The 26,091-nt window shown below is 39.6% G+C and overlaps 1 protein-coding gene across 1 annotated transcript in view; it reads right to left on the reverse strand.

Moving 5' to 3' along the window:
• Positions 1–4,702: 4,702 nt before the first annotated feature.
• Positions 4,703–26,091, reverse strand: part of LOC139716857 (RNA-binding protein 26-like) — a 31,559-nt gene continuing 10,170 nt past the window's right edge. Inside the window, exons 6-19 of the mRNA XM_071628387.1 lie at positions 25,567–25,782; positions 24,047–24,568; positions 23,034–23,126; positions 20,065–20,217; positions 18,976–19,403; positions 17,897–18,031; positions 16,168–16,287; positions 14,622–14,927; positions 13,659–13,808; positions 12,728–12,832; positions 10,962–11,177; positions 7,548–7,634; positions 6,132–6,257; positions 4,703–4,952 (exon numbers count right to left, since the gene is read on the reverse strand). Coding sequence (XP_071484488.1) covers positions 4,845–4,952; positions 6,132–6,257; positions 7,548–7,634; positions 10,962–11,177; positions 12,728–12,832; positions 13,659–13,808; positions 14,622–14,927; positions 16,168–16,287; positions 17,897–18,031; positions 18,976–19,403; positions 20,065–20,217; positions 23,034–23,126; positions 24,047–24,568; positions 25,567–25,782 — 2,765 coding nt within the window. The 3' untranslated portion in view covers positions 4,703–4,844. The remainder of the gene's footprint in view (positions 4,953–6,131; positions 6,258–7,547; positions 7,635–10,961; positions 11,178–12,727; positions 12,833–13,658; positions 13,809–14,621; positions 14,928–16,167; positions 16,288–17,896; positions 18,032–18,975; positions 19,404–20,064; positions 20,218–23,033; positions 23,127–24,046; positions 24,569–25,566; positions 25,783–26,091) is intronic.

Below are 26,091 nucleotides of genomic sequence, written 5' to 3' on the forward strand. Positions count from 1 at the left end.
TTAATCTAATGTAAGAGCGGGCAGGAATACAAGTTAAATTGTAATTTTATATAACGTTACTAAATTTAGTAAGTACATGTAGAGTGTTACAGTAGTCAGCGATGCGAATATTATGTACCGGTACATGTACTGTAGTAACTGTTTCGTAACTGGGCCACAGAATACGAACTTTCACAAAACATCAAGCTTTAGTAATACAAGTACATGTATTAGTCATCACAACTTGCAATGAGATGGCATTATCAATTCTCGTTCTGATTTGCTAGGCTGCATACCTGCGTCAATGTACCATTTCATTTGTCTGATTTATTCTATCAGAACTGCCTGAAAACTCGTTGAGGAATTAGTGTGTCAGTGTGGGAGGAATGGAATGGAACTCAGAAGGGTAGGGCCAGTGCCGCATAAAAAGAGTCTGGCCAACTCATAAATTGAACGCCATGTCGTTGCCCAGCGTATTACGCGTTACAAAGTTAGCGTGTACGCTCAGACGTTAATAATGGAAACGAACCAAATAAGGGGTAGTGAACAATGGGCACTGCGTATGAGCGCACTTTGATAACGTCATGGCTCCGCAAAGATCACAGGACCACTTTTGACCAATCACAGGCTTCAAAACTCATAAGCCGAAAACCGAGTTGGCCAGACTCTCTTTATATACAGCACTGGGTAGGGCATGCTGTGACTAGCCTGGAATAGCTGGAACTAAGGAACTCATGTAGGGGAACATTTTTTTCTTTCTTATCATCATGGGTGGGATGGTAGTAAAAAGGGACAAGCCGTGACTAGCACGGCATAGCTGGACGTCCAAGGCTGATGTTGAACAAGCTTCTTCTTATTATGGGAGGTCTGATAGTACATGGGACGCATCGATATTTACGATGATGGCGGGATATCCAACGCTGTGACACGCAGAGATAACTACTATCTTGGACAGTGGGAGGGAGGGTAGTACAGTGGGACATGGCGAAAGAAGATCTTGCTCTGTTGCTAAAGCTGGTGTTGAGATGTGAAGTCGACTTAGGGGTAGTTTGAAGAGTAGGGTAGTACAGGATAAGAGTGGTCCATCGCTGGAGTCTGGTGGTGACTCTTCATCGTATTATCGGTTGAGAGGGGTTGGGGTGGTAGTACAGGGGGCAAAATGATAACTGCGTAAATTTGATGTCTTCTTTCAAAGCTGGTCGTTGGGCATGATGAACGTGGCTATACTCGCATCAGGTAGACTTCTTACACACTGGATTCATCCCCGATGCCAGTGCTTCTCTCCTCCTCAATGGCTCCTTTTCATCCAATGGCAGCTCTCCAAATGGATCATGTGACCAGGTCACACAGCACAATGTTGCCATTCGGCAAATGAGAGAGTAAACCTTTAGTCTCTTTCTGGGCTATTTTTTTTTTTTTTTTGTCTTCTCTTCTGTGAGAACTCATGGTAAGATGATTTATAGATGGAGCTTTGACAACCACATCTTTTGTAAGTCATTCTTTTTTTTCTCAATATCAGTTAAAATGTTGTTTTTCAGACATTGCTTGTTTCTTTTGATGATCTAGACATGGCAAAAAACAATCTCTTTTTTTTTTCAAAGATAAAAAGCACTGATCTTTTTTTCTAATTTTTCTATTCAAACTGTTCATTTTTTTTTCTCTAATTTTTGTATTCAAACTGTTCTTTTTTTCTCTCTTCTCTTTTGAATTTGAGTTCTCTTCTTGTTTTTTTTTCCATTCATTCAAAGTACAATATCATAAGATACACATTCAGAGAATGATACAAAACTTTTAGTACACACATCAGACACAATATGAGATCGTACATGTAAGATATTACAGGAAGTGAACCCTGAAATCCAAACCTATTAAGTAATATGATCCATATGGGATATTCATCATGCAATCCTCTGTGAACCTATCACCTATCACCAATTTAACTGGAACATGACATAAACAAGAAGCCTACAGCAATGAAGGCATTATAATCATAACCACAATCCTTGGTTACTATCTATGCAAGTGAACGGTTTATCAAATATCAATACATGTGCCCCCTTCTTTTACGTCATACAAATGTTTCTTCTATATTCTTTTCCTCTCCCTTTCAGATGAAGTTCTGTTTCAGGACACACAACTCTATCTTTCATCCATAATGGTAAAATAGAATCTTTAGACTCAAATCACCTAAACATTTCACATATTTCTTCAATTCTGGATGGGCATCGGGGTACTTGGGATATATTTTCTGTTTCCTTTAACCTACATTTTGAAATGCTCCAGAAAACGGGGCAAGGAAATTAAAAGAAACCTCTCTCTTTAATCAGCTGGGACCCTTCAATTAACTTATACTGTTTGGAAAAACATTCAAGGCATTTCTGAACATAAACATCCTTCATTGCTTTGAGAGAGGATCTCAAAAGTTCAACTCATTAAAAGAAAGAAAACAAAGGATATAGTATTTACAAAATTGAAGTAAATCTACAGTCAAGAAGATTACACAAATTTTACAATGTGCAGTCACTAAGTTGTCTGCATGTCTCCTGATCAAACTGCATTCCATCTACTTTAGTTGGCACTTTTCCCAAACACAGTACTTTCTTAAAACTCAAAAAGAATGGCTGAATTCTGCAGAACGTATTGCATGCATTGCTTATTTACAAGGTACACCTCAAGCCATCACTCTATAACATACATAATTGTCAAATTCTTTGCATCTTCTCGTGTTGACAGTGACTTGTTCTCATGGCTACTATCCCAATGTCATTTATCTTGCCTGGTTTGCCTTGCCACTTCCAACCTTTTTTCCATGTTGCCTGACAACACAGGAGAGCACCAATCCATTTTACAAAATGCAGACATTCTCAGGATCCCTTCTGAACGTGATTTACGCTAGACCCAAACTGCTCTTACATGGCATACTTCCGAAGAGAACACGGCATCTTCACAAAGACTACAATCATTTGATCATGGTCTCTGTGGCTAAATTTTCATAAAAAGTCAACATGCTGACACTTCAAGACAGGATTGTCAACAAAGAAGATGCATCAATACAATTCTACCACGAGTCATGCTTCTGCAAATATATCAAATTGCCATATGATAAGCAGGAAAAGAGATAACTAGGGCAAGCATCGCATTCGGATAATGTGCAAAAGACATGAAGAGGACGGGTTGTCCTACGTAATGTCAAACATACCCTTATCTCAAGGAAAAATCTCACAAAATCTCTTACGACACCCTGGTCATTACAGTATTGTAAATATTATCTGTGTAAGCCGACATTCAGCAATATGCAAAGGGAATGAGTGTAATGCACTCTACGAAGTATTACCAAGTAATTTTCATAAAAAGTTGCTCTCTTTCAAAATATCCTACTCAATATTCATCTACAGTCACCCTAACCTGTATATCCTTTCGAGGCACAAAACTCCAACGGACAGAAAAAAGAGATGTGTTCACTTTCGTCATCAAAAAATTTCAAGATATTGCAAGCCATTTTTGCATGTAACGCTATATAGACTTCTAGTGCTGGTAAGAAAATTGCTTCATTTCTTCTGCCCACCTATACACCAGAAAGTGAACATGGTAGCATCCAAACATGTTGACCCATTTCTTATTGATATAATCAGTATTACCATACTAAACTGTTTTGCATGTGAAAGACCTCCATACGGACAATATTGACGTGCTCTACTTCGGGTAAATGGCACCTAGGCAACATTAGAATCCGCCCCAGTACTCGATACATGCTGAAATCAACTGTATATGCAGTATACTAGTATTTTAGGGCACTTTTATTCCTACGAATTTTGAAAGTTAACCAACATTTCCAAACTGAACAACTGAAGAGCAAAAATTTTGCTTCCAGTGAGGCAACTGCTTTGCTTTCATCTCCGAGGTGGAGAAATTGCTAACTTTCCGTCTTAAAAAGGGAAAGTGCACCTTTCTCAGTTCATCAGTGTTTTTGACGACAACTTCAACCACTTGTGAACTGCCTTACAAATCCTAATTCACAAAATATCATTACTTGAAAAATATAATATATGGTGTATTCAGTACACTTTCATCTTCATGTTCACCCTCACTTTGTGGCGATAAAACATTACTCGCTTCATAAGCCCAGGAGTCACCAGCTCAAGAATGCAGATAACATCAGTGGCTATGCTAATTTCTCAACAAATGCCTAACATTTCAGCAACTACCCCTGTCCACACGACTGAACATAAGTGTTCATGACAATTAATGGGGAAATGCAGAATCATAATGATGTTTGCTATTTATTCTCAAACTTCACATATTTCCTTCTTGACACTGCAAGGTCACATCTTAATTTTTCCTGGCCAAGCTACCATGTGGTGAATATACCTAGTTTGTTGTGCATCAGACTCACTGTTTATCCTATCAATCAAAACTGAGAATATAATATTCCAGATAAACACATACTTTGGCCATGACAAAATCGAAATTAACAAATGATATTTTCAATGTGAAACATTACAATCATCAAAATGCTTAAGATATACATGTACATGTGATACTTCGCTCAAGTCATAAACATGTGATGCATATCCAGAGCTGCAAAGAATGCCATTAAATCAGCATGTAGCTTTGTTGCCGAGACTGAAGAAATCAACACCAAAATATATCTGATCTGAAAAGCACTGCATTAAATGGTTTCATTTTAAAATTAGAGTGTCATCACTCCTGTTTGTCATGCAGTTTTCTCAATTTTCAGGAAAATTTTCTAACAAGTCCTGGTGTCAGACAACGTCAAGGTCGATGTTTGAGGCAACATTGTCGAGCACTACATATGTATCACATGAGACTGAAGCCAAATGATTGCTGTCGGCGAGGGGCTTGCGTCATCGTTTCCACGATCTCCCCTCTTCCTCATCGTCATCGTCCTCATCATCACCCAGCAGGTCATTGTCGATGTCGTCCTCCACTTCATCCTCCAGCTCCTCTTCCTCCTAAGAGAGCGAGAGATCAGAAAAAGAAAGCAAAGAGCAACATCTTGTAAGAAATGCTGTTTATGACATTTTAAAAATTGTTTGCTATTACTCAATACATAAAATAGCACATCCAACAAGCCAGTTTGTAATTCCACTTTGTGCACGAGCATAAAAACAGTCATCTGATGTAACAAGCATTTTGGGATTTTAATTCTGCAGTGTTTTTCGAGCACACTTGCACATACTTAATGTACGGGGGGGGGGGGGGGGGACAAACTAAAAGACAGAGGGAAAAATGGATGAGCAAAAAAAGTCTAGAAAATACTCCTTGTATTCTAAATTCTATGCTTTTAGTCTTCACAGTCAAAGAGAAAAGGAACAATTTTGTCAGAAAACATCCAAAATGCAATACATGTTGAGCTGACCCTAAATGCTATTTTCAGCCCCACTGTAAAAGAAATCTATTCTAAGACTTTTTGTGGGCTCAGTGATGCGGGCTTACATACATGGGTATGAGAGTGACCTTTCAACTTGTGTGATATCATTCAAAAGAAACCAAGACCCAAAGAGAAATATGGATTAAGTGAAAGCAGGAGCATTAGTAGAACACATCAGTGAAAGTTTGAAGAAAATTGGACAATCGATGCAAAAGTTACAAATTCCTAAAGTTTTGGTGTTGGAACCACTGGATGAGGAGACTATCAAAGGTTATGGCATCATGTGTGGACAACAATATAAAGAAATTTAAGGGAATTCCACAAAAATTCACTTTTCTAGCATAATGAAAGAGCACTTGACTAACCGCTTTCAGAAAGCAGGGGGGAATAATTGCTACCCTTAACATATGTTAGTATCAAGTCCATGGATTGTGTAATTTTCATGAAAAATTAATTTTTGTGGAATTCCCTTAAATTTCTTTATATGGCTGTCCACACAGGACGTCATAACCTCTAGTGGTCTCCTCATCCAACCAAAACTTTACAAATTCATAACTTTTTCATCGATTGTCCTATTTTCCTCAAACTTACACTGATATGTTCTACTAATGTTGCTGCTTTTCACTCAATCCACATTTCTCTTTGGGTTTGTCTTGGTTTCCTTTAAATGACAGCAAGTAAGACAGTGAGCTAGGTGTCTCTCAAGTTTAAATTCCCCAGCCATACGACTTGCAACATACAGTCTGAATCAAAGACTAACCTCATTGTCGAGGAGGTCCCCATCAGGGTCAAGGCTGTCTTCTATGATGTCCACTGTCTGGTCAAGCTGTTTGTGCCAGGCCAGACTCAGCTGAACTCCCTTGAACAGGTTACCCTTGGCAACAGCCTGGAGAAAACGAAAACACGTCCAAAGTACGAAATACATTCCTGCACTTGCAGACAAGCAGCAAATATTGTATCTTAAAAAATAATCTTCCAACCAGATGTGATCTGAATCCGCCCTAAGTTTTGGAATCACCGTTGGGCTCCATTTAGTTTCCATGTTGGTGAAACAGAGCCCTGAGCTTGTAGAACTAACAGATAAACAATGAATTGTGACATACAAAATACCAATAAAACAGTGGACAGTACGGGGAGTTGGATATGTAATTTGTTTGAAAATCATCTACCACGTTTGACCTGGCCTCTCCAGAGACATAACCATTACCATAGCATAAAATCTACCATTTCTCCAAAAGATGAAGTAAACAGACTTCAAGTACAATGGACTGGTCATGAGAAAACTGTGCACAGTCACTGAATAAAATCATGTTCTTGAATTATGATTTCAATCATTGAATTAAAATTGTGCTGAGTGGCTGAAAAGGACATAATGAATGCTCTAAAGCAAGTAACCATATGACCGTTCAAGTCCCACCAAAGGACTAGGCAATGAAGATTGTGCTTTGCCAAAGGGCATTACCACTGCTGCCTGATACCACTCTCACTCTTACAGAGAAAAGAAAAGGAAAAAAACAAAAAACAAAACAAAACAGATGAGAAAGTTGAATTGAAAGTGAGACCATAGTCCTCAGTCTCTGCAGTTCCATAACATTGGCTCCTGTGACATCTGCTCCCAAGAAATATCTGCGTGCTATGCCAAACATGAATTCTACCCACAAACATAACCCTTACCCTAATCCTCAAATCAAACTAAACTGAAAACCCTATCACAGCCCTAACCTTAACCCTCAGTCCTCAGTGAATGTAAGACCAGCTGGCCGTTGCATAAAATTTACAATTATGGTAACTTCGCCATCCAATGGTAACTACCATGGTAACAATACTCAACAGCCAATCAAAATCAAGAATTCCACGGAAGTTACCATTGGATGGCAAAGTTACCATAGTTGTAACTTTTATGCAACGGGCCCCAGAGCAACTGTCACAGGAGCAAATGTCCTGTCACCATCTCCATATGACTCGACCTTAACCTGTTGAGGACAGTTTGATTTTGCTACAACATGCGTTTCCCATAGACGCTTGCCTGGGACGCTTGCTCGGGACTCGTCCTCAACGGGTTAAAGACAATTTCTCTCCCATCTACCTGTACTTTTCTCAACAACTAACTCCAACTTGCCATCATGATTGATAGCTGAACACAGAAGAACAAAGAGTACTGTTTCCACTTCCTTACCATCTCTGCCTCTTGTCGAGATTTGAAATCAAGGATGTAAGTTGCCGTGTCTTCATTGTACTCCACGCTGTCAAGGTCACCATAATTCTGAAACATCAGGGGAACCCAGAAAAAAAAAAGTTACTGAAGAGCAAAAACAGAATATACTAGAAATGTCGCTATGGCGACTGGTATGCCTCCGCCATAATGCATGATTTTCCTAATAGGTCTAGATAGTACATGTGGACAATGTGTGATTACATTTTCACAAAACTGGCAAAATATTGAAATGACAAGCTTGTCACAAATGTGTTGAATGTTCACCTTCCTTGACCTTGGTTTAATTGGATGAATAGGAGAGCATGTATTTGGGGATTTAAGGACTTTAACTTGACTTTGACCCATTCATACATTTATGCATTGAGTAATTTTCATGGTACCGGTATGGAGAAAAAGTGCAATTTCTGTACTGAATAGTAAATTGTTACCATGTTCATCTGGCCTTTGACCCTAAAATTCATAAGATACTAGTAATAACTTTCAGGTAGAACATGCATAAATATGCAGTAAGTTTCACGATAAATTGAGCCACTTCTGAGATATGGAGGAAAAGTTAGTTCAGCACTTTCACTTGATCTTTGACCTTTTGACCTTTGAGGCAAAAAAAAGAAAAAGAAAAAAAAAACTCTCCAGAGAATTTCTATTAGGTTACACATGCATACACCAAGTGTAAAAAAAAAAAATAATAATCCTGCTGGCATTGCATGAACATGAGGGAAATAGTAAAATTTTGAAGTGTTGCACTTGACCTTTGACCCCTGACCTTTGACCCCATGAACCCTACATTCTCTAGATAATCACTGCCAGTCAGATATACAATTTTCCAATTTACAGAGAGAAAAAAAAAAGTTTTAATACTTTTACTTGACCTTTTGACCTCCTGACCCAAACTTTCACCAGAGATTTGAAATTGGGTAATACATGTATACACTAAGTTTCAAGAAAATATCTTCTGGCATTGCATAGATATGGTGGAAATAGTGAAATTTTATGTATTTCACCTTGACCTTTTGACCTTTGACCTTGAGCATGTGCACCCAAAAGTTGATAGGCACAACTTCATCCCCTAATACACATACATGCCAAGTTTCATTAGGATACCTCAACAGGTTTTGATAGTTACCTTGTCCACAAAATTAATTACGGACGGACGGAAAGACGGACGGACGGACGGAAGGACGGACGGACGGACGGACGGACGGACAACCCGAAAACATAATGCCTCCGGCACCACTTTGTGGCGGAGGCATAAAAACAGCAAAACTCTGAATAAACTAATTTCTCCTCCTTGCATGAGACCTGATAGTGTGCAATACAGTAGACTCCTGTTATAACGAAGTCATCAGGACCGGCAATTTTCTTTCGTTATATCAACATTTCATTATAACCGAACAAATAAACAATAAAACTAGATATATCGCTACGGCTACTGATATGCCTCCGCCATAATGCATGGTTCTCCTAATAGGTCTATAGTACAATGTCTTGACAATGTGTGATGACAGTTTCACACAATTGGCAAAATATTAAAATGACAGGTTTGACACAAATGTGCTGAATGTTCACTTTCCTAGAACTAGGTTCAATTGGATGAATGATTAAAATGTCAGAGTGCAGGTATTTGGGGAACTGATGATTTTTACTTGACTTTTGACCCTTTTATAAGTTTATGCATTGAGTAATTTTAAAGGTATTGAGAAAAAGTATAATTTCATTATCAAATGGGAAAATAGCATTATCTAAACCTGGCCTTTGACCTTTGACCTCACAGTTCCAAAGAGAATCACTGTTAGGTTGAACATGCATAAATATGTAAGTTTCATGATGATACCTTGAGTTACTTTCGAGATATGGAGGAAAAAGTGCAATTTAGCACTTTCACTTGACCTTTTACCTTTTGACCTTTGACCTTTTGGCAAGAAACTTCCCCAAAAATATATATTGGGTAATACATGCCATACATCAAGTTTAAAAAAAAAACCTTCAGGCATATTGCATTTTAAGGAAAGTAGTGATATTTTGAGGAGTTGACCTTGACCTTTGACCCCCTGACCTTTGACCCATGACCCCCAACTTCCCTAGATAATCACTGCCCATCGGTACAAGCATATATACTAAGTTCCATGAAGATACCTTGAACCATTTGCGAGATATGGAGAAAAACATGAAATTTCAATTTTTTTCCACAAAATAACCTGTGACCTTTGACCTTTGACCCTGTGACCCTAAAATCCACACAAAGTATTATCCCCCAAGGATATACCCTCATACCAAGTTTGACGTAAAACCACCACACGGTTCTTGAGATATCGACAAAAACAAAACGGGACGGATGGACGTACGGACGGACGGACGGACGGACGACCCGAAAACATAATGCCTCCGGCCACTTCGTTGCGGAGGCATAAAAAAGCACAGAGTGAATAATGTTGCGGCCTGAATTTTTACTTCGTTGTAACTGGAATTTCGTTTTAACCATATTCGTTATAACAAGAGTACACTTTCGTTCTTTACACAATACATTGTATCATCACGGAATTTTACATTTTACTTCAATATAATAATCATGATATACAGCTGTATGTCAATGACTAACAATTACACCAGTTATTAATGATTCAGATCATCAAGAAACATAAATGCATTCTCTAATATATTACGATATTGCGGCTTTGAGATTTTTGCTCTCTCTGCTTTTACTGTGTACTCTTTATGTGGACGAGAAAATGGATAGCTAGGGTTGTACCTTTTAAAGGACAAGTCTGGACCAGTTAAAATTTACACTGAAAAGACAAGCAGAATTTTACAACAGTGAAAAGTTTGAACAAAATAGGATGGAAATTATCGAAAGTTATGAGACTGTGAAGTCTTGCTAATATTCACAAACAGTTCTTGAAAAGTTAATTAGGTAAATGAGCTGACGTCGTCTCACAATTTGCTGTATTTTGTATTTTTGTTCAAATACAATAATGCCCCAGTCTAAAATTATATCTGACTGACCATCGTTTTGAAGTTATCCAGCTATATGAATGACATTGTTATACTGGTACACTTTTACAGCAGAAGAAGATTTTTGGCGATTTTTGTCCATTATTGACGAAAAATTGCGGATTGATAACATGTCTACTCACAAAATTGCACACTCGTATCAACTGTTTGAGAACTGTTTTGCAAAATTAGCAAATTTTTAAAATTTGAAAACAGCTTTACATCTAAACCAATTTTGATAACATTTTCATTGTTATGCTTATTAATTGTTGCAAATTGTTCCAAAAAAACCAATCAAGTTAATGCTGGTCAAAAATATTCCTTTCATATATGTTGTGCTAAAGACAGGATCTTTGATGTGAATTCCTGAGAAACTTTCAAACTTACTGTGAAGTGAACAAGTACTTCATCTTTATCTTCTGGAGAAAACCCTCCCACAACGAGACCCTTGGGTCGGTTGTCCACGACGATGTTTGTGTTGGAGCTCCGCCTCCTGGCTGCCAGGAAGCCCCTCCCTCTGCCTCGGCCCCGCCCCCGTAGCGACCGGGGCTGGCCACGTCCTCTGCTGCCACTGGAGCTATCCAAAATTCCCAGCGACATCGCCTGCACACAGAAGAAAGGTTTTGAATACTTATTCACGTAATTCATACGAAGTACTAATTAAGCTGCTCTTTTAATCCAAGTCTTTGTCATCACTGGATGCGTATTTACTTTTCATGTAACCATGGACTACTGTAACTTTTGCAAATATCATTCTATGGCACTGTATTTCTTTTTTTTCTCTCTCTTTTGGTGTCTTGTGTGTATCATACATCACACCAATACACATGTATACACAATACGCATGAATATACTGGATATGTTCATGGATTCCTCACTTATTTTTCTTTAATACATCAATGAACACTCTATCAACACTTGTAACAATGCAAAAAGTATCAAAGCTGACATTTCATGAAGTTCTTAGATTTTAAATTACCTTTTGTCATTATCAAGCAAAAACAAGTAAGAAGTGTAACACATTGAGCAAACTCAACAAACTGATTTGCAATGTCAGATACAGTTATTCACTGATTGCACATAACACCCTACTTGACAGCTGTGTCCAAGTCAGTAGCTGTCAATCAAACACATAAATCTTACTATGCTCAAATGCAAGAGTATGATCAGGGCCCCGTTTCATAAAACTTGTTATCAATAACAAGTTACGTTAGTTGTTATTCTGAAATCCTTGCACCTGATTGGCTGAGAGCAAATTTGTCACAGAAATGTGGCAGTTGTTACCGATGACGTGCTTTATGAAGTGGGACCCAGGTGTGTATACATGCTGATTGCTGCAGTAAATATGAGGTCAAGCTAAGCTCAACCTTCTCAGTCTTATTTTGGAGGTCAAAATATCTATAGATCAGAAATGTTCATCTAGCATCATGCAAAGCTGAATTGGACAAGTATAGAACCTCACTGACCTAATATTACCAGAAAGTAAGAAGAAGAAAAAAACAAAAAACATACTTCGGAAAATTTAAGCACATGATCAAATTGCTTCACTCTAATGCTCTGCTTTGTTTCCCGATTTGCACAGATGACTGGAAACTACCTGTCAATGAATAAAGATTGCCTAACCTCCCTAATCCCTAATGTGTTCATTATGGCATTCCTGTTGGGCTGAGACACCATCCCTACACCCGAGTGGGCTTTCTCAATTTACAAGTAGATCAAGTTTGGATAGGTGACTGAATGCTCACGGGAAAGCTTCCCAAGTTCATCTATGAGCCCAGCCACACTCACACACGAAGGGTTGCATAAGACCAAAATTTACTCAACTAGCAAGGGAGCATGTTTCTAAACATATTGGCCTGACTTCACAAAGGTGGTTTAAATCTACCACAAAGGTTTATGCGAGTTTCTCCAGTGTAAATGCACACGACAGATTATGTACGCCGACAGATGTCCAACAACAATCGCGCCTTGATCAGTGCAAGTCATATGTACGCTTATTTCACGCTTTAATAGTCCATGGACAAAACTTAAACCATGGTCTAAATTTATACATCTTTAATGAATTCAGGCTTGTAAGAACAAGTTTTGTTTCTGATCTGAAAGGGCGCACTGATGCAGTCCAAAATGAAATGTGGAGTGGGTCACACCCTTACCTCTCTCCTGAGTTCAGCCACCCTCTTTCGGAGTTGTGTGGTGTCCCCGCCCTCAGACTGCTGATTGTACAAATCTAATTCAGTGTCCAACAGCTCCCTCTCAGTCTGTGTTGGGAAAAGATGCCAAAGGGGGTTGTTTCACATTAGTTAATATTCTATTTCACATATCACACCAATCTAACATAAACATTATCACATCATTATATCATCACAATCATCAGCTTCATCATTGCCATTTATCATCATTTTTATCATTATAATGGCTACAATATTGAGTAGTATTGTATCATGGTAGAATGATACTAAAATGCACAACTATTGTCAGTTTGTACTGCATAGTTTGCCATTTGGAGAAAGCAGTAGCCATGTTTCAAAAGACATATTAATGGTTTTAATTAGTTTCAGTACTTTTTATTACTCTCTGTTTTTATAGGTATGATCTTACTTTGACAAACACTCAATCCACATTTATATTTGGGGTTTGGACTTCTTTAAAGGGATGGTATAGAATTGGTGGAGATGAGGGTTTGGCTTTTAATTTTTTGTGAGATACCAAGAACCCACTTACAAAATAGTAAAGAGCATGCCATTCTAAAAGGAATTCAAAGTCTATTTGACGAAAATCGGTTTTGAAATAGCTGAGACATCCAAAAACAAAGTAAAGCAAAGCGATCGGTAATAAAAGGTGGGTCCCACCTCTTATTAGAATTGCTCTGTTTTGGATATTTCAGCCATTTCAAAACCAATTTTTATCAAATAAACCTTGAATTCCTCTTGGAATTACATCCTCTTTCATATTTCATAGGTTTCTAATTATCTCACCAAAAAATGCTAGAAACCAGAAGTTAGGTCTCAACTAAAACTATACCATCACTTTAAGAGCCAGTGTCTAGGTTGCAGTCCTTACCACCTGTCCTTTGGCCACACCCACCTGCTTCTTATCCTTGGAAACAGCCTTGACAACGAGCTCCTTCTTCGTCCTCTCAATACTCTCCGACAGCATCTTGATGGACTTCATGATTTCCGCCTTCTTCTCAGTCGTCAGGGTGGACTTGCCCTGCTCCAACTTGGAGATCAGGATCTGGGCAAGACATGACAAGGAAGCACTGTTGTATATCCATTTTTTTTTTTTCCTTCAAAAGCATGTTTCAAATTCTTGTCTGTAATTGTTTCATTCCCTTTTCTTTTTGTAAAATCACTTTAAGTATTCATGATCCTAGGATGAAAATTAGTAACAATTAGTACTTACAGAGATGATCAATTACATAGTTTGTTACGCTTGGAGCATAAAGAAAGGTTTGTTTTTATGATTTGACTAGATGAAGCAAATTACTCCTCGCATGTTAGGGTTATGGCAATAATCTTCAGTCTAACCACCAATAGGTCACAGTGCTTTGATAATTCATGGGGTGACCTACAAAAGACGGAATGAAATCAGCTTTATTAAGGACAAACAAACAAATATGATGCTACAGGTTGCCCATGCAACGCATTCCAATGAAATGGTTTTAATCACACGTACAGCTGTAAGTCTCTATGTGGTTAAAAGTAAGGGCTTTGCATGAATAACTATACCTGTGCATGAGTATCATTTCAAGGTATGGTAATGTCTGCATGACATATATGTCTCAGTGTGCACTAAACCCAGACTTTAGTCAAAGTTTACTACACACTAGTAAGTAAATAACTGTTTCAACCCCCTGTAAAATGAAGTTGAGATGTACAAAAGATCTTCATCCATTTGTTTGTCTTCTTTTCAGTTAAATTTAGTTTAAATTACCTGTATTTTACTAAAACAATTACTCAGCCCAGCATAAAGAAAAAAAAATGCTAAAAATAAGCATATAACTATGCCACATTTTATGGTTGTACACCAAGTAACACCTCTTCTCACCTTCTGCTGAGCAAGGAATTTGTCCATCAGGGCCTGCTTCTGTTTGCGAATCTCCTGCTGCTTCCTCGTCATCAGCCTTTTGGCCTCCTCCTGCTTCTTGCGCACCGCCTCCTGGGCGGCTGCCAGCTTCTTGGCCACGGTCAGCGAGTTCTGGGCGGCGGCCGCAGCCTGCTTGGCTGCCACGGCCGCCGGGGGCGCGGACCCAGGCCTGGAGTTCTGTACAGTGACAAGTCTTTCGTTTACACTCATGGCTTTCTGATTGTAGATGGTCTTGGTTAACGAGGTCTTGCCCGGGTTCGCTACCACCTGAGGCAGGGTTGCATGTTGGAGAAATGTGGAACCTTCAATCATGCATCTCCAAGAAAAATTCCCACATTTTCTTGCAAAGTTTTGCAATGCAAGAGTGAACACTTGAAAAGGCAAGTATCATTGTTACTGTCTTCATTATACTATATTTTTCACGGACTCAGTGAAGGATTGTGAGACTGTGACTTAACGAGAAAACTAAAAACACAAATGACATCTGGATAAATACCCTATCCTACAGATGAATAATTATGTTGCTGTTGCATGTAAACACTGTTAATACATTACGTACTTTCTTATCAACATTTAATATTGTGAGTGGCTTAAAATTTTGTGTGTTCTGAATATCTATACTATCAATTAGCATAATGCCAAAGTGCTGAAGTATTTATCAGGGAAATCACAAGATAACTGTCCAAAGCAGTACATGGCATGACTTGCTTTGCTGTGAGAGCGGTGAGGTAAATCTGTCCACCCCTACTTGGGGACAGACCCAGATTAAAACTGATATGACGACGATGATGATGATGCTTGCACACATATGAAAAATAAAAATATATTTTTAAATGCTTCTTATTGCTTGATTATAAAAGGGAATAACGAAAAGCAGTCTTACACATTATTCATCAAATTCCGAAACTGCTATTCACTTTAGTAGAAAGTAAATAGACGACCATTATGGGTTTTGTAACCTACTGATAAAAGTTAGACCACTTATAGTAATCATGGACATCTTCACATCTTGAAAGGAACGCTAAGGGCATAACTGGAGCTTTTCTCAATGTTGTACTCCATACACAGTCACAGATGTAGAAAATATGTCATACATTTCTTTCCAACTCTGCTCAGATTTTGTGAAATGGAAGTCATGTTTGTAGAATTCATGATAAAGATGGTATGGAAAACAAATTGGTGTTTGATCTTCAGAAAAATCTTTAGGGAAAACAGTACTGTTGGCTTCAGTGAAACTAAAGGTTAACAATTTGGCTCCAAGTGGAGGGTGGATAAAACCAAATACTGTAAACACGATATTTTCGCGGCATGAAATTTTCGCGAATTGGAGCTGATGGCCTTTTTCGCGGCATGAAATTTTCGTGAGTTGCCTCCAACATTCAATGCGTATAGTGTAGACAAGAACCTTCATGTGCATTTTAATTTCATGAATCTTGGCTCTCGCGAAATTCGCGAAATTAAGACGTACGCAAACATTCTTCGGTTTTACTGTAGGGGCAGGACATACCTTTTCTTGAGGTGCCGGGTGGTTGCGTATGACTGTGAGCTGATTCTTGGAGGGGAGTTTGATCCGTTGCTTGACAGGCTTCCTGGCTGCATGGGACTGCTCCCCTTCCCCGCTGGTGTTCTGTGACAGATATCAACATCTCATAACTCAATGGATTTTTGCGTTTACCATCAAGATATACACGCATTAACTGCATCATACTTCTTGTGGAAACACTAAGCAAGAAAGCAGGTAAGGTCAACACATTTTTTGGTCAGCCTCTTGTATGTATAATTCAAGCCAGCTATTGAATGGTGCTGCCAAGTCTGCTGATTAAATTTTCAATCCAGTTAGGCATATTTTCAGGCCAGTTTGACATAAATCGGGACCACTTTGGTGATACCAGGTGCATCCTGCACTTCTCACTAATGTTGTGTGGAGAGTGCATTACTTGTATCATAGAGAGAAATTAGCTCCTTTTATATTCGCAGATTTGAAACTCACAGCAACTCACTCTAGCTTGCTGTAGTGAGAAAGCTAGTGCTACACCATGATCACTTGCTGAATACATCCATATATGAGAGAGGAGAGACTTACTAACATCTTTATAATCTACACTGGCACATTTGACAAATTGGATACAATTTCACGGCTTGTTTCAATTTCGGTGTAGGATGGCCATGAACGACTTACACTGTATCAAGTCTATTTACTTTATATAAGTTTATTGGCTGTAATTGATTGGTTCTCGTGCAGTCATATCATGTGCTCAAACTATCATGAGCAGCAGATGTGTAGTTAAAGGTGCATGGTCCCGGTGTTTAGTCAAATGCGTACGCGGGCGCACGGCGCAAGTTTCCCATAGAGACCTACGCTATCGACTCCTCTTTAGCGTTTACGCTTTGGCCCACTTCCCCGAGTCCGAAGAAGTACGATTCACTGTAGTCAGTAGTCGGATCACAGTTCGGCTCATGATTCGGGTGAGGGGGAAGACAGCTTTAGCAAAGTTCTTGTGTGATGTCATAATAACAAGCACATATGCACGCACCATAGCATTACTACAGACTGCGCGATGCGCAGAGAAGACAACGCAGGCAACGTTACTTAGCAACAACTACGCACTTTACTCTTGATGACAGCTCAACTTCGGTAATCTTCGTATCAATGTTAACGGTGATCCGCAGTATCATCAACAGCGCCCTCTACACTACCGGGACTATGCCCCTTTAAGTACTTGAGTAATCTGCTGCACTATCATTGCCTTATTCATATCACTACAGCCCCCCTCCCCCCTCCATAAAAAAGAAAAAAAAAAAGATGAGAAGGAACAAAAGAAAGGAAGAACAAAAACAAGAAAAGACAAAGAAATACGAGAAATACTGGCAGTAGAACTAGCAGTGCTTAGTATTAGTAGCATAGACGTACCATAAGTAACAGTAGTAGGCAAGTAGTAGTAGCAGTACTAGTAGTAGTCGTAGTAGTAGTAGTAGTAGTAGTAGTAGTAGTAGTAGTAGTAGCAGTAGTAGTAGTAGTAGCAGTAGTAGTAGTAGTATTAGCAGCAGCAGTAGTAGTAGTAGTAGTAGCAGTAGTACTAGTAGTAGTAGCAGTAGTAGTAGTAGTATTAGCAGCAGCAGCAGTAGTAGTAGTAGTAGTAGGAGGAGGAGGAATATAGTAGCTGTAGGTAGTAGCAGTAATAGTACTGGCAGTAGCCATTACAGAAGTACACTGTAGTCGTAAACATGAACAGTACCTCAGGAGGGACGTGCCAAAAGACTTTAATGAAGCGGTTGTTGAAGACTGCCTCGGTGGACTGGTATGCTTTCTTGGCCTCAAAGTGGTTGGAGAAGGTCAGCAGGGCTGCTTCTGGATCCTGTCCATACGCAATCTGCAATGCAGGATTTAAAAATTGAAAAAAAAAAATCATCAGAAAGAGACAAGCAACAAGAGTGTAGACTGTTGAATGGATGTAAAAAAGATGTTCGATGCATTTCAGCGAATGTTTGAAAATTGAAAAAAAAAAATCCAACAAAAAACAAGTCAACCCTGAGAAACAATAGGCAGGAGTTTGGAAAAGCACTGTCTAATTCAAGACTGCACTGACTTCACAATGCATACACTCTGCTCTTTTGTTGAATCAAGTTTCAGGAGGATTAGTGTAAAAACAGAAGATGAACTTCATGTGCTGCTCTAAACTTACTCTTAGGATGAATAACTGGGTCATACTTCAGTAAATCCATGTGGTACTAAACCCCCCCCCCAAAAAAAAAAACACAACAACAACAACAAAACAAAACAAAACAAAACTAAAAAAACAAAACAAAAAAACAAAACAAAAACCTAAGTTCACCTGGCATCTATTTGATACCCTTTGGTAACAAGCAATGTTTACAATATAATAATTCCACTACTGATTAAAAGTTTTCTGAGGGACAAATATTGGCCGGGAGGACTGTAAGATTGTACATAGATGCTTTCTGCTTGAAGTCTACTTGTCCTTGAGGCAAGATAGCACAGTTTACGAGAAACCAAACATTTTATGTATGAATGCAGCTTGACTGTGCAGACTCAACAGGTTACTCTAGCACATAAATATGACAGATTGCATCAGATACTAACCGGTAGAACAAAAATGTAATCAAAATAGGCCATGCCCCCTATCTCTAACCACATGGCAAATCACCATTGGTAGTCCCACTGAAAAAAAAAAGTTCATCTGCAACACACAAAATAACATCAACCAAAAACTCCACTACAATATCTGACATATCAAAGCTGTTTGGCAACATAAATTCACAACCTACTCCACAACTGCACTGAGACTATGCCCACCTGCAAGTTGACAATGTTGCCAAACTTCTGGAAGTGCTCGTTCAGCTTGGCGATGTTGTTGCAATCCCTGGGTATCTTGCGGACCTCCAGGATGCGATTGTTGGGCACAAACCGCCCCCTCCCCTTCCCCCCTATCCTGGCCCTCAGATCCACAGCGCCCCCACTGGGGGCGACCGTTCGTGAATCCGGAGGGGCGCTGTTCCCCTGTTGCAGGTGTGCAGTTTCATCACTGGCTACATCATCCACCGGTCTCTTCTGGCCAGGAGCGTACTTTGGTATCGGCCTCCCGCTTCCACCGATGGTCACTGCTCTTCTCTCGTCCTGATCAGTCTGGGGCAAGCCCTGACCCCTCGTCAGGTCAACCACCTTCCTCTCGCTACTGTTCTCATCCGGCTTGTCTTCGGACAGTGCACCCAACTCCTCAAGCTCTGTAGAGTGTAAACAAACATGTGACGGTCACTAGAAACTTGCCTGTGTGACAGAGAGAATTACTTCCTAATGTGTGACATCACATATCTCAGTCCCCTCTACTTTGGCATAGTTTCTTGCATGATAAAAGTGCTTTCCTATTTATTAATTTTTTTTTGGTGTCAGAAAGTGCTTTTTATTTTCTGACAATGCCTTTGCTTTCTTCCAATTTTCAGGGGTTAGGTTTGAACGAAATAGCTCTTGACAAGCAAACTGAATGTAAATTCATGAACCACCATGTTTCTAAACTTTCCAAAGTGATGCGCTTTGTAACTGAAGTACATCTTTCACAGTGCACAGAAAGTATGGCCTAGTGTCCATTGGAGAAGCCACATACACCTGAAATAACCCCTTATAAAGCCTGAGTAGTTGAAGTATCACTATCACAGTGAAACATACACCAGAACCCTAATGCATAAAACTATGGTAACTTTACAATCACTGGTAACTCCACGATCAGTGTTAACTACTAGTGATTTCTTGGCTCTGATTGGCTATTGAACAGTATTGCTATGGTAGCACTTCTTGAAGAGCTACCGTTACAGTCTTATGCAGCGGGGGCCCTGGAGATTTAGAAAAGATACTTCATAATCTAATCTGAGAAAAACAAGGATGCCACACCTTTTCTTGATGTGGTTGGAACTGTCTGGATGCCCACTAGTGTTCTGAGGTTACTGGACGGCTGCCTTGGGGGACGGCCACTTCCGTAGTATGACCTTCGACCTTGGGATTCCATACTGGGGTCCTCTGGGTTGTAACCTTCCATCTGAAAATCTACAGAAATGGGATCAAAATCATTTCAATTCATGTTAACGCACAGATAGTATATTCTTGTATATCCAATAGAGAGAACCCCCGTAACAGAGCTCATTATTCAATCCATGCAAATACCTCATCATATCTTGTTCATTCAGGACAATTAGGAAAGACAGATTAAGCGTTATTTGTCATATGCGAGTCTTGCACGTAAACTTTAAGATGTGACCTTCACTGATCTTTGACCTAAACACACGACCCCGAACAGCATTTAGAGATAAAGATCTTCCAAATGCACCTCTGACCAAAGTGAGGCTGAAGAGTTGTTCGTCATATGAGTCTTGCACATACACTTAAAAATTTGAAATAGGGACATATGATAAATGATCATCGGACAGGTAGTCCCACCTCATCTTTCAGTAACGAGATAAAAAGAGTTCATTCCTAACTTATTAAAGGGATAGTACAGTATTGGTGGAGGTGAGAATTGGGCTTTTAACTTTTTGCGAGATACCAAGAAAACACTTATGGTATAGTATAGAGCATACCATTTTAAGAGGAATTCAAAGTTTACTTGATGAAAATCGGGTGTGGAATGAATGAAACATCCAAAAACAAAGTAAAACAAAGCGATCGTAATAAAGTGTGGGTCCCACACTTTATTAGAATCGCCCTTTTTTGGATATCTCAGCCATTTCAAAACCAATTTTCATCAAATAAACATTGAATTCCTCATAGAATTACATGCCCTTTCATATTTCATAAGAGGTTTCTCATTATCTCACCAAAAATGTTAGAAACCTGAAATTAGGTCTCAACCAAAACTGTACGATCCCTTTAACTCCTCCCCCCCCCCACCCCACCCCATGAAAAATGAAACAAAACATCAACACAAACAAAATTAGAACTACTTCACTACTGTAAACATTTCGTGAGGCAAAATGTGATTTTACAAGGAGAAAAAGTGGGAAATGTCCCCTTGTGCTTGACATGCAGACTGTGTGATGAGCACAGACACCTGTTGATTTCAAGGGGGGCTTTGTGTTCTCTCTAGCACCTTCATGACAGCCTAGGGTCCTATCACATAGGGACATGGCTTACTCACTATGGTGCACGAACTCACCCAGAGGGCAAAGTCAAGTGAAGACTTGACAAAGCTTTGGGTGAACTCTGAAAAGAAGAAGACTGCTCCACTGACAGTCTAGTAGCCTATTGCTCATCCAAGGAAAGTGTGGAGTAGAAAGTGTACCTCTACTTCAGAAATATTATACATATACATGTGTGTATGATGTTTCAACAGCAATACAGCCAGGGCAAAGTTCTGGATAGTGGGTAAAAAAAAAGAAAAAAAGAAGTAACTAGAAATGTCGCTATGGCGACTGGTATGCCTCCGCCATAATGCATGATTCTCCCATTAGGTCTATAGTAAATGTGGACAATGTGTGATTACATTTTCACAAAACTGGCAAAATATTAAAATGACATGTTTGTCACAAATGTATCGAATGTTCACCTTCCTTGACCTATGTTTAATTGGATGAATAGGAGAGCATGTATTTGGGGATTTAAGAACTTTAACTTCGACTTTAACCCTTTCATAAGTTTACGCACTTGAGTAATTTTCAAGGTATGGAGTAAAAGTGCAATTTCTGTATTGAACAGTAAATTGTTATCATTTTCATCTGGCCTTTGATTCATAAGAGAATCACTGTCAGGCAGAAAATACATAAATATGTACTAAGTTTAAAGATAACTTGAGCCACTTCCGAGATATGGAGAAAGAAGAAAGTTCAGCACTTCCACTTGATCTTTGACCTTTTGACCTTTGACCTTCTTGGCAAAAAAAAAATCCCAGAGAATATCTAGTGGGTTATACATGCATACATCAAGTTTAAAAAAAAATAATCCTGCTCGCATTGCATAAATACACTGTTTAAGGACAAAAATAATATTTTAAAGTATTGCCCTTGACCTTTGACCCCTGACCTTTGACCCCACGGACCCCAAGTTCTCTAGATAACCACTGCCAGTCAGTACATGCATATATACTTTGTTCCATAAAGATACCTTGAACAATTTCCAAGATAGAGAGAAAAAAGTGAAATTTTAACATTTTACTTGACCTTTTGACCTTTGACCTTTAGACCTCATGACCCCAAACTTTTACCAGAGAATCTTAATTGGGTAATACATGTATACACTAAGTTTCAAGAAAATATCTTCAGGCATTGCATAGATATGGGGGAAATAGTGAAATTTTAAGCATTTGACCTTGACCTTTTGACCTTTGACCTCGAGCATGTGCACCCAAAAGTTGATAGGCACAACTTCACCCCCTAATACACATACATGCCAAGTTTCATTAGGATACCTCAAAAGGTTTTGATAGTTACCCTGTCCACAAAATTCATTACGGACGGACGGAAGGACGGACGGACGGAAGGACGGACGGACGGACGGACGGAAGGACGGACGGACGGACAACCCGAAAACATAATGCCTCCGGCACCACTTCGTGGCGGAGGCATAAAAAATAAGATTCACTAGAAGCATCTCTCAAATTCTTGTCAGTTTTGTGTTTTTAAATGTTTTGCCCTAAACTCATCTACATTTTTTTTTTCAAAATCCAAGGTATCACATGAAATAACAAAAGGTGTTAGCTTGCTGAACTGCTGTCACAAAGATGTAGCATCATGTGTGCTACATTTCTAAGAAAGAAAGGAAGTGTTCTACAGAATGCTATCTTGGAAATGACATGTAACAATATCGCTGGGACTGCAGCATAAGATGCCAAAACTATAATATTGTCTTGCCGTATGTACAATGTCCATTACCTTCTGATGCACCGTAGGTGTCGTTGCCTGAAGCTTTCGAAGGAGGAGGGGGCGGACTACGTTCTCTGGGAGGAGACGCAGGCGGTTGAGGCACTGTGAAATAAACACAGGAGTAATACCATCCAATGTGAGGATTACATAACTCATGTCCTCCCAGCTTGAAGAGGGCACCTGTTTGCCACCAACTCTTGACATACATGTCATAGTAAAGTCGACTAGAATATGAAAATCACTGGGACCCTCTACAGATGTTTCTAGCACACTGCAATGTTGTATACAGTAAAAGCTGTGATTTTTTCTCAAGTTTCCTGAATTACTGTTAGTGCAGCTGTTAGTGCACTTACGATATTATAAACTCTGGATCAAATCGCGAAAACAACATCTCGCAAAAATGTCTGTGACCACCTCAACTGCGAATATGACTCCTTTTACAAGATTTTGAAATGGCTTTATTCATATTCTTCTTTTTGTCTGGATTGTATATTGCTTGACATGCAAAATTAACAACACATAGAAGTACATTGTATTATCTTCTGTGACACAAATAAAAGTTCCACTTTTATACTATGTGACATACGAAATCAATGTTTTGCACAGAAAATAAGGTCGGCATTATCAAACTCATACAGAAACTCCCATTCAAATTCAACCATTATACATTCATGAACATGCATCATGTAAAAAACACACACACCAACATACACACACACCAAAAAAAAACAAACACACACACCTTACATGTTAAGAAGCCTTAACATGTAAATAGCATGCCTCATGTCTTGTTGCTTTAAAAGCAGGAATGCCAATCTTGGCAGTATTTTGAGGGCTAAAAAGGCATTTTTTTTTTTTTTGTGGAAAAACAGTATTTTTACTTTTCCTGCAATAGACATGTGTAACAGTACACTTTGGGAAAACCAGAATTTTCCAAGAAGCCTGCAGAATTTTGGGCACAAAAACACTACAAAATATAACAGTTGGCATCATTGTAAAAGGATTGAGAAAGAGATTCTCACCTTGAGATGGAGCTGCAGCTATGGATGAAGGAGGCAAGGGGGGAGGAGGACCCCGAATCTCTGGAGGAAGGGGTGGAGGGTGGCCCCTCATGTGGGGAGGGGGTCCGGGAGGAGGGCCTGGAGGAGGGCCTGGAGGGGGCCCTGGTGGGGGTCCGGGTGGCCTGTGCGGGCCATGCAGGGGTGGACCCAAGTGAGAAACGGGCTGCTGGCCCGGGCCAATGAGATTGAGAGGTGGGCCACCGTGTGGGGGTGGCGGGCCCAGCGGAGGGAGGGGCAGGCGGTTACCCGGGCCAAAGGGCATGCGCATGCCGAATGGGGGCAGGATTGGGGGTGGCGGCTGGGCAGGGGGCAAGGGTGGAAGGGGAGGCTGGGGGGCGGGGGGTTGACTAGGCACAGGCGGTCGAGGTTCAACATTGGGGTTAGATCCACTGTATGGAGGTAACATGTTGATGTCTTCTACAACCACAGGATCAGCACCGTGGTCATACGGGCAGTATTCTCCCTTCATGCAAAATCCTTTCTCTGTGGAATATGAGTAGGACAAACACAACAATACTATTAGTTATGTTTATGTTAAGTTATGTTTATTTCCACATTAATCACTTTTGTATTCAGCATGTATCTTATTTCAGGCCCCTTTTGACTCATTTTACAGTTGTTCACAAAGTATTGAAACCATGTTAAAACTATATGAGATCAAGGAAGATTACTGTAAAAGTGGTTTCTTTCGCGTTGGTTTAATTTTTGCACTTTTCGCACTTTGAGGTTGAACTGCGAATTTAACATCACATGAAAATGTTTTGAAAAGTCGCGCGAAATTAACCACGCAAGGAAATGTTTTGAACTCGCCACTTGTTACAACGCTATTGCGCACATGCACACGAGGATTCCGCGCATTGAGTGTTTTGATGGGCAACACACACACAGCGATACCGCGCAATGTAGGTACAAGCGTGTTATAAAGTACTCGAGAAACAGGATTTCAGGTAAGCCTGCATTCAATTCTAATTTCTATTTAATAAATAAAAGAATAATTGGATTATAGTTTGGGTTTTCATGTGCAAAATAAAAGAGCTTTTGCCGACTGGGAATTGACAGATTTTACCAACCTCGAATTTAAACACACGCGGAAAAAGTCGGCACCGATGGAAACCGCGAAAGTATCTGTACGCGAAAGAAACCACTTTTACAGTATACAATTCATCTCTCAAATCATATCTTAAAAAAAACTTTTGAAATGTGTGCTAAAAATCTGAGCTTACTAGCACTGAGAGGTTGATTAGAAACTGACAAGTTTCATCCCATAGACAAAGAAAGCGAGGCATCACAAGCAACAGACTAAAGTTTATGAGGTTGCAAGGCACTGCCTATAGAAAATAGCTTTTGCAATCACAACAGGGAAAAAATTCTTCATTATAACTTATGATATTTCTCATTTTAAATAAACACTGGTATGTTGAGACATACTACGGTAGACTGTACTATATGGAAGAAAAAAAGAAACAAAACATTTTTCGCACCATCATAATCTCTACATCGCTGTCTCCTCCCACTGGGAATGTCGCCCTCTTTAGGTGGGGCCGGGCCAGACTCGGAACTGTCGGACGGCACCACGGTTATCACACTGCTGAGGGAGGATGGTTTGAGGGGCTGGCCGCTGTGGTTGGCCCGGTCGTCACGGTCACGGTCGGGTTCGCGATCTCGACCACGACCACCATCATCGTATCGGAGGCGATCTGTAAAAGGAAAACAGAAAATGTTCATCCAGGCCCAGTATAGGTTTTGCATACATCGCCAAATTTGTTCCGTTTCCATTTCTGCTGTTACACAGATATATTACATACCAAGAATATGTTCATAAATTACGGATGAAAAAAACCATCAAAACTTCATAAATGAGATCAGACTTGAGAAATCCTTTACTCTAAGGCCGCATGCAATGCAATCAGTTAACCCTCATTTGTTTTCCTTTCTACTTGTCAACTGTTCTATGTACATTAATGAAAATACAGACACACCGACAAAAGAAAGAAAGAAAGAAAGAA

This window comes from Diadema antillarum, unplaced genomic scaffold, assembly GCF_040938485.1.
Source record: "Diadema antillarum isolate AM-2024a unplaced genomic scaffold, OU_Dant_1.0 scf00000070, whole genome shotgun sequence".
NCBI classification, from domain to species: domain Eukaryota; kingdom Metazoa; phylum Echinodermata; class Echinoidea; order Diadematoida; family Diadematidae; genus Diadema; species Diadema antillarum.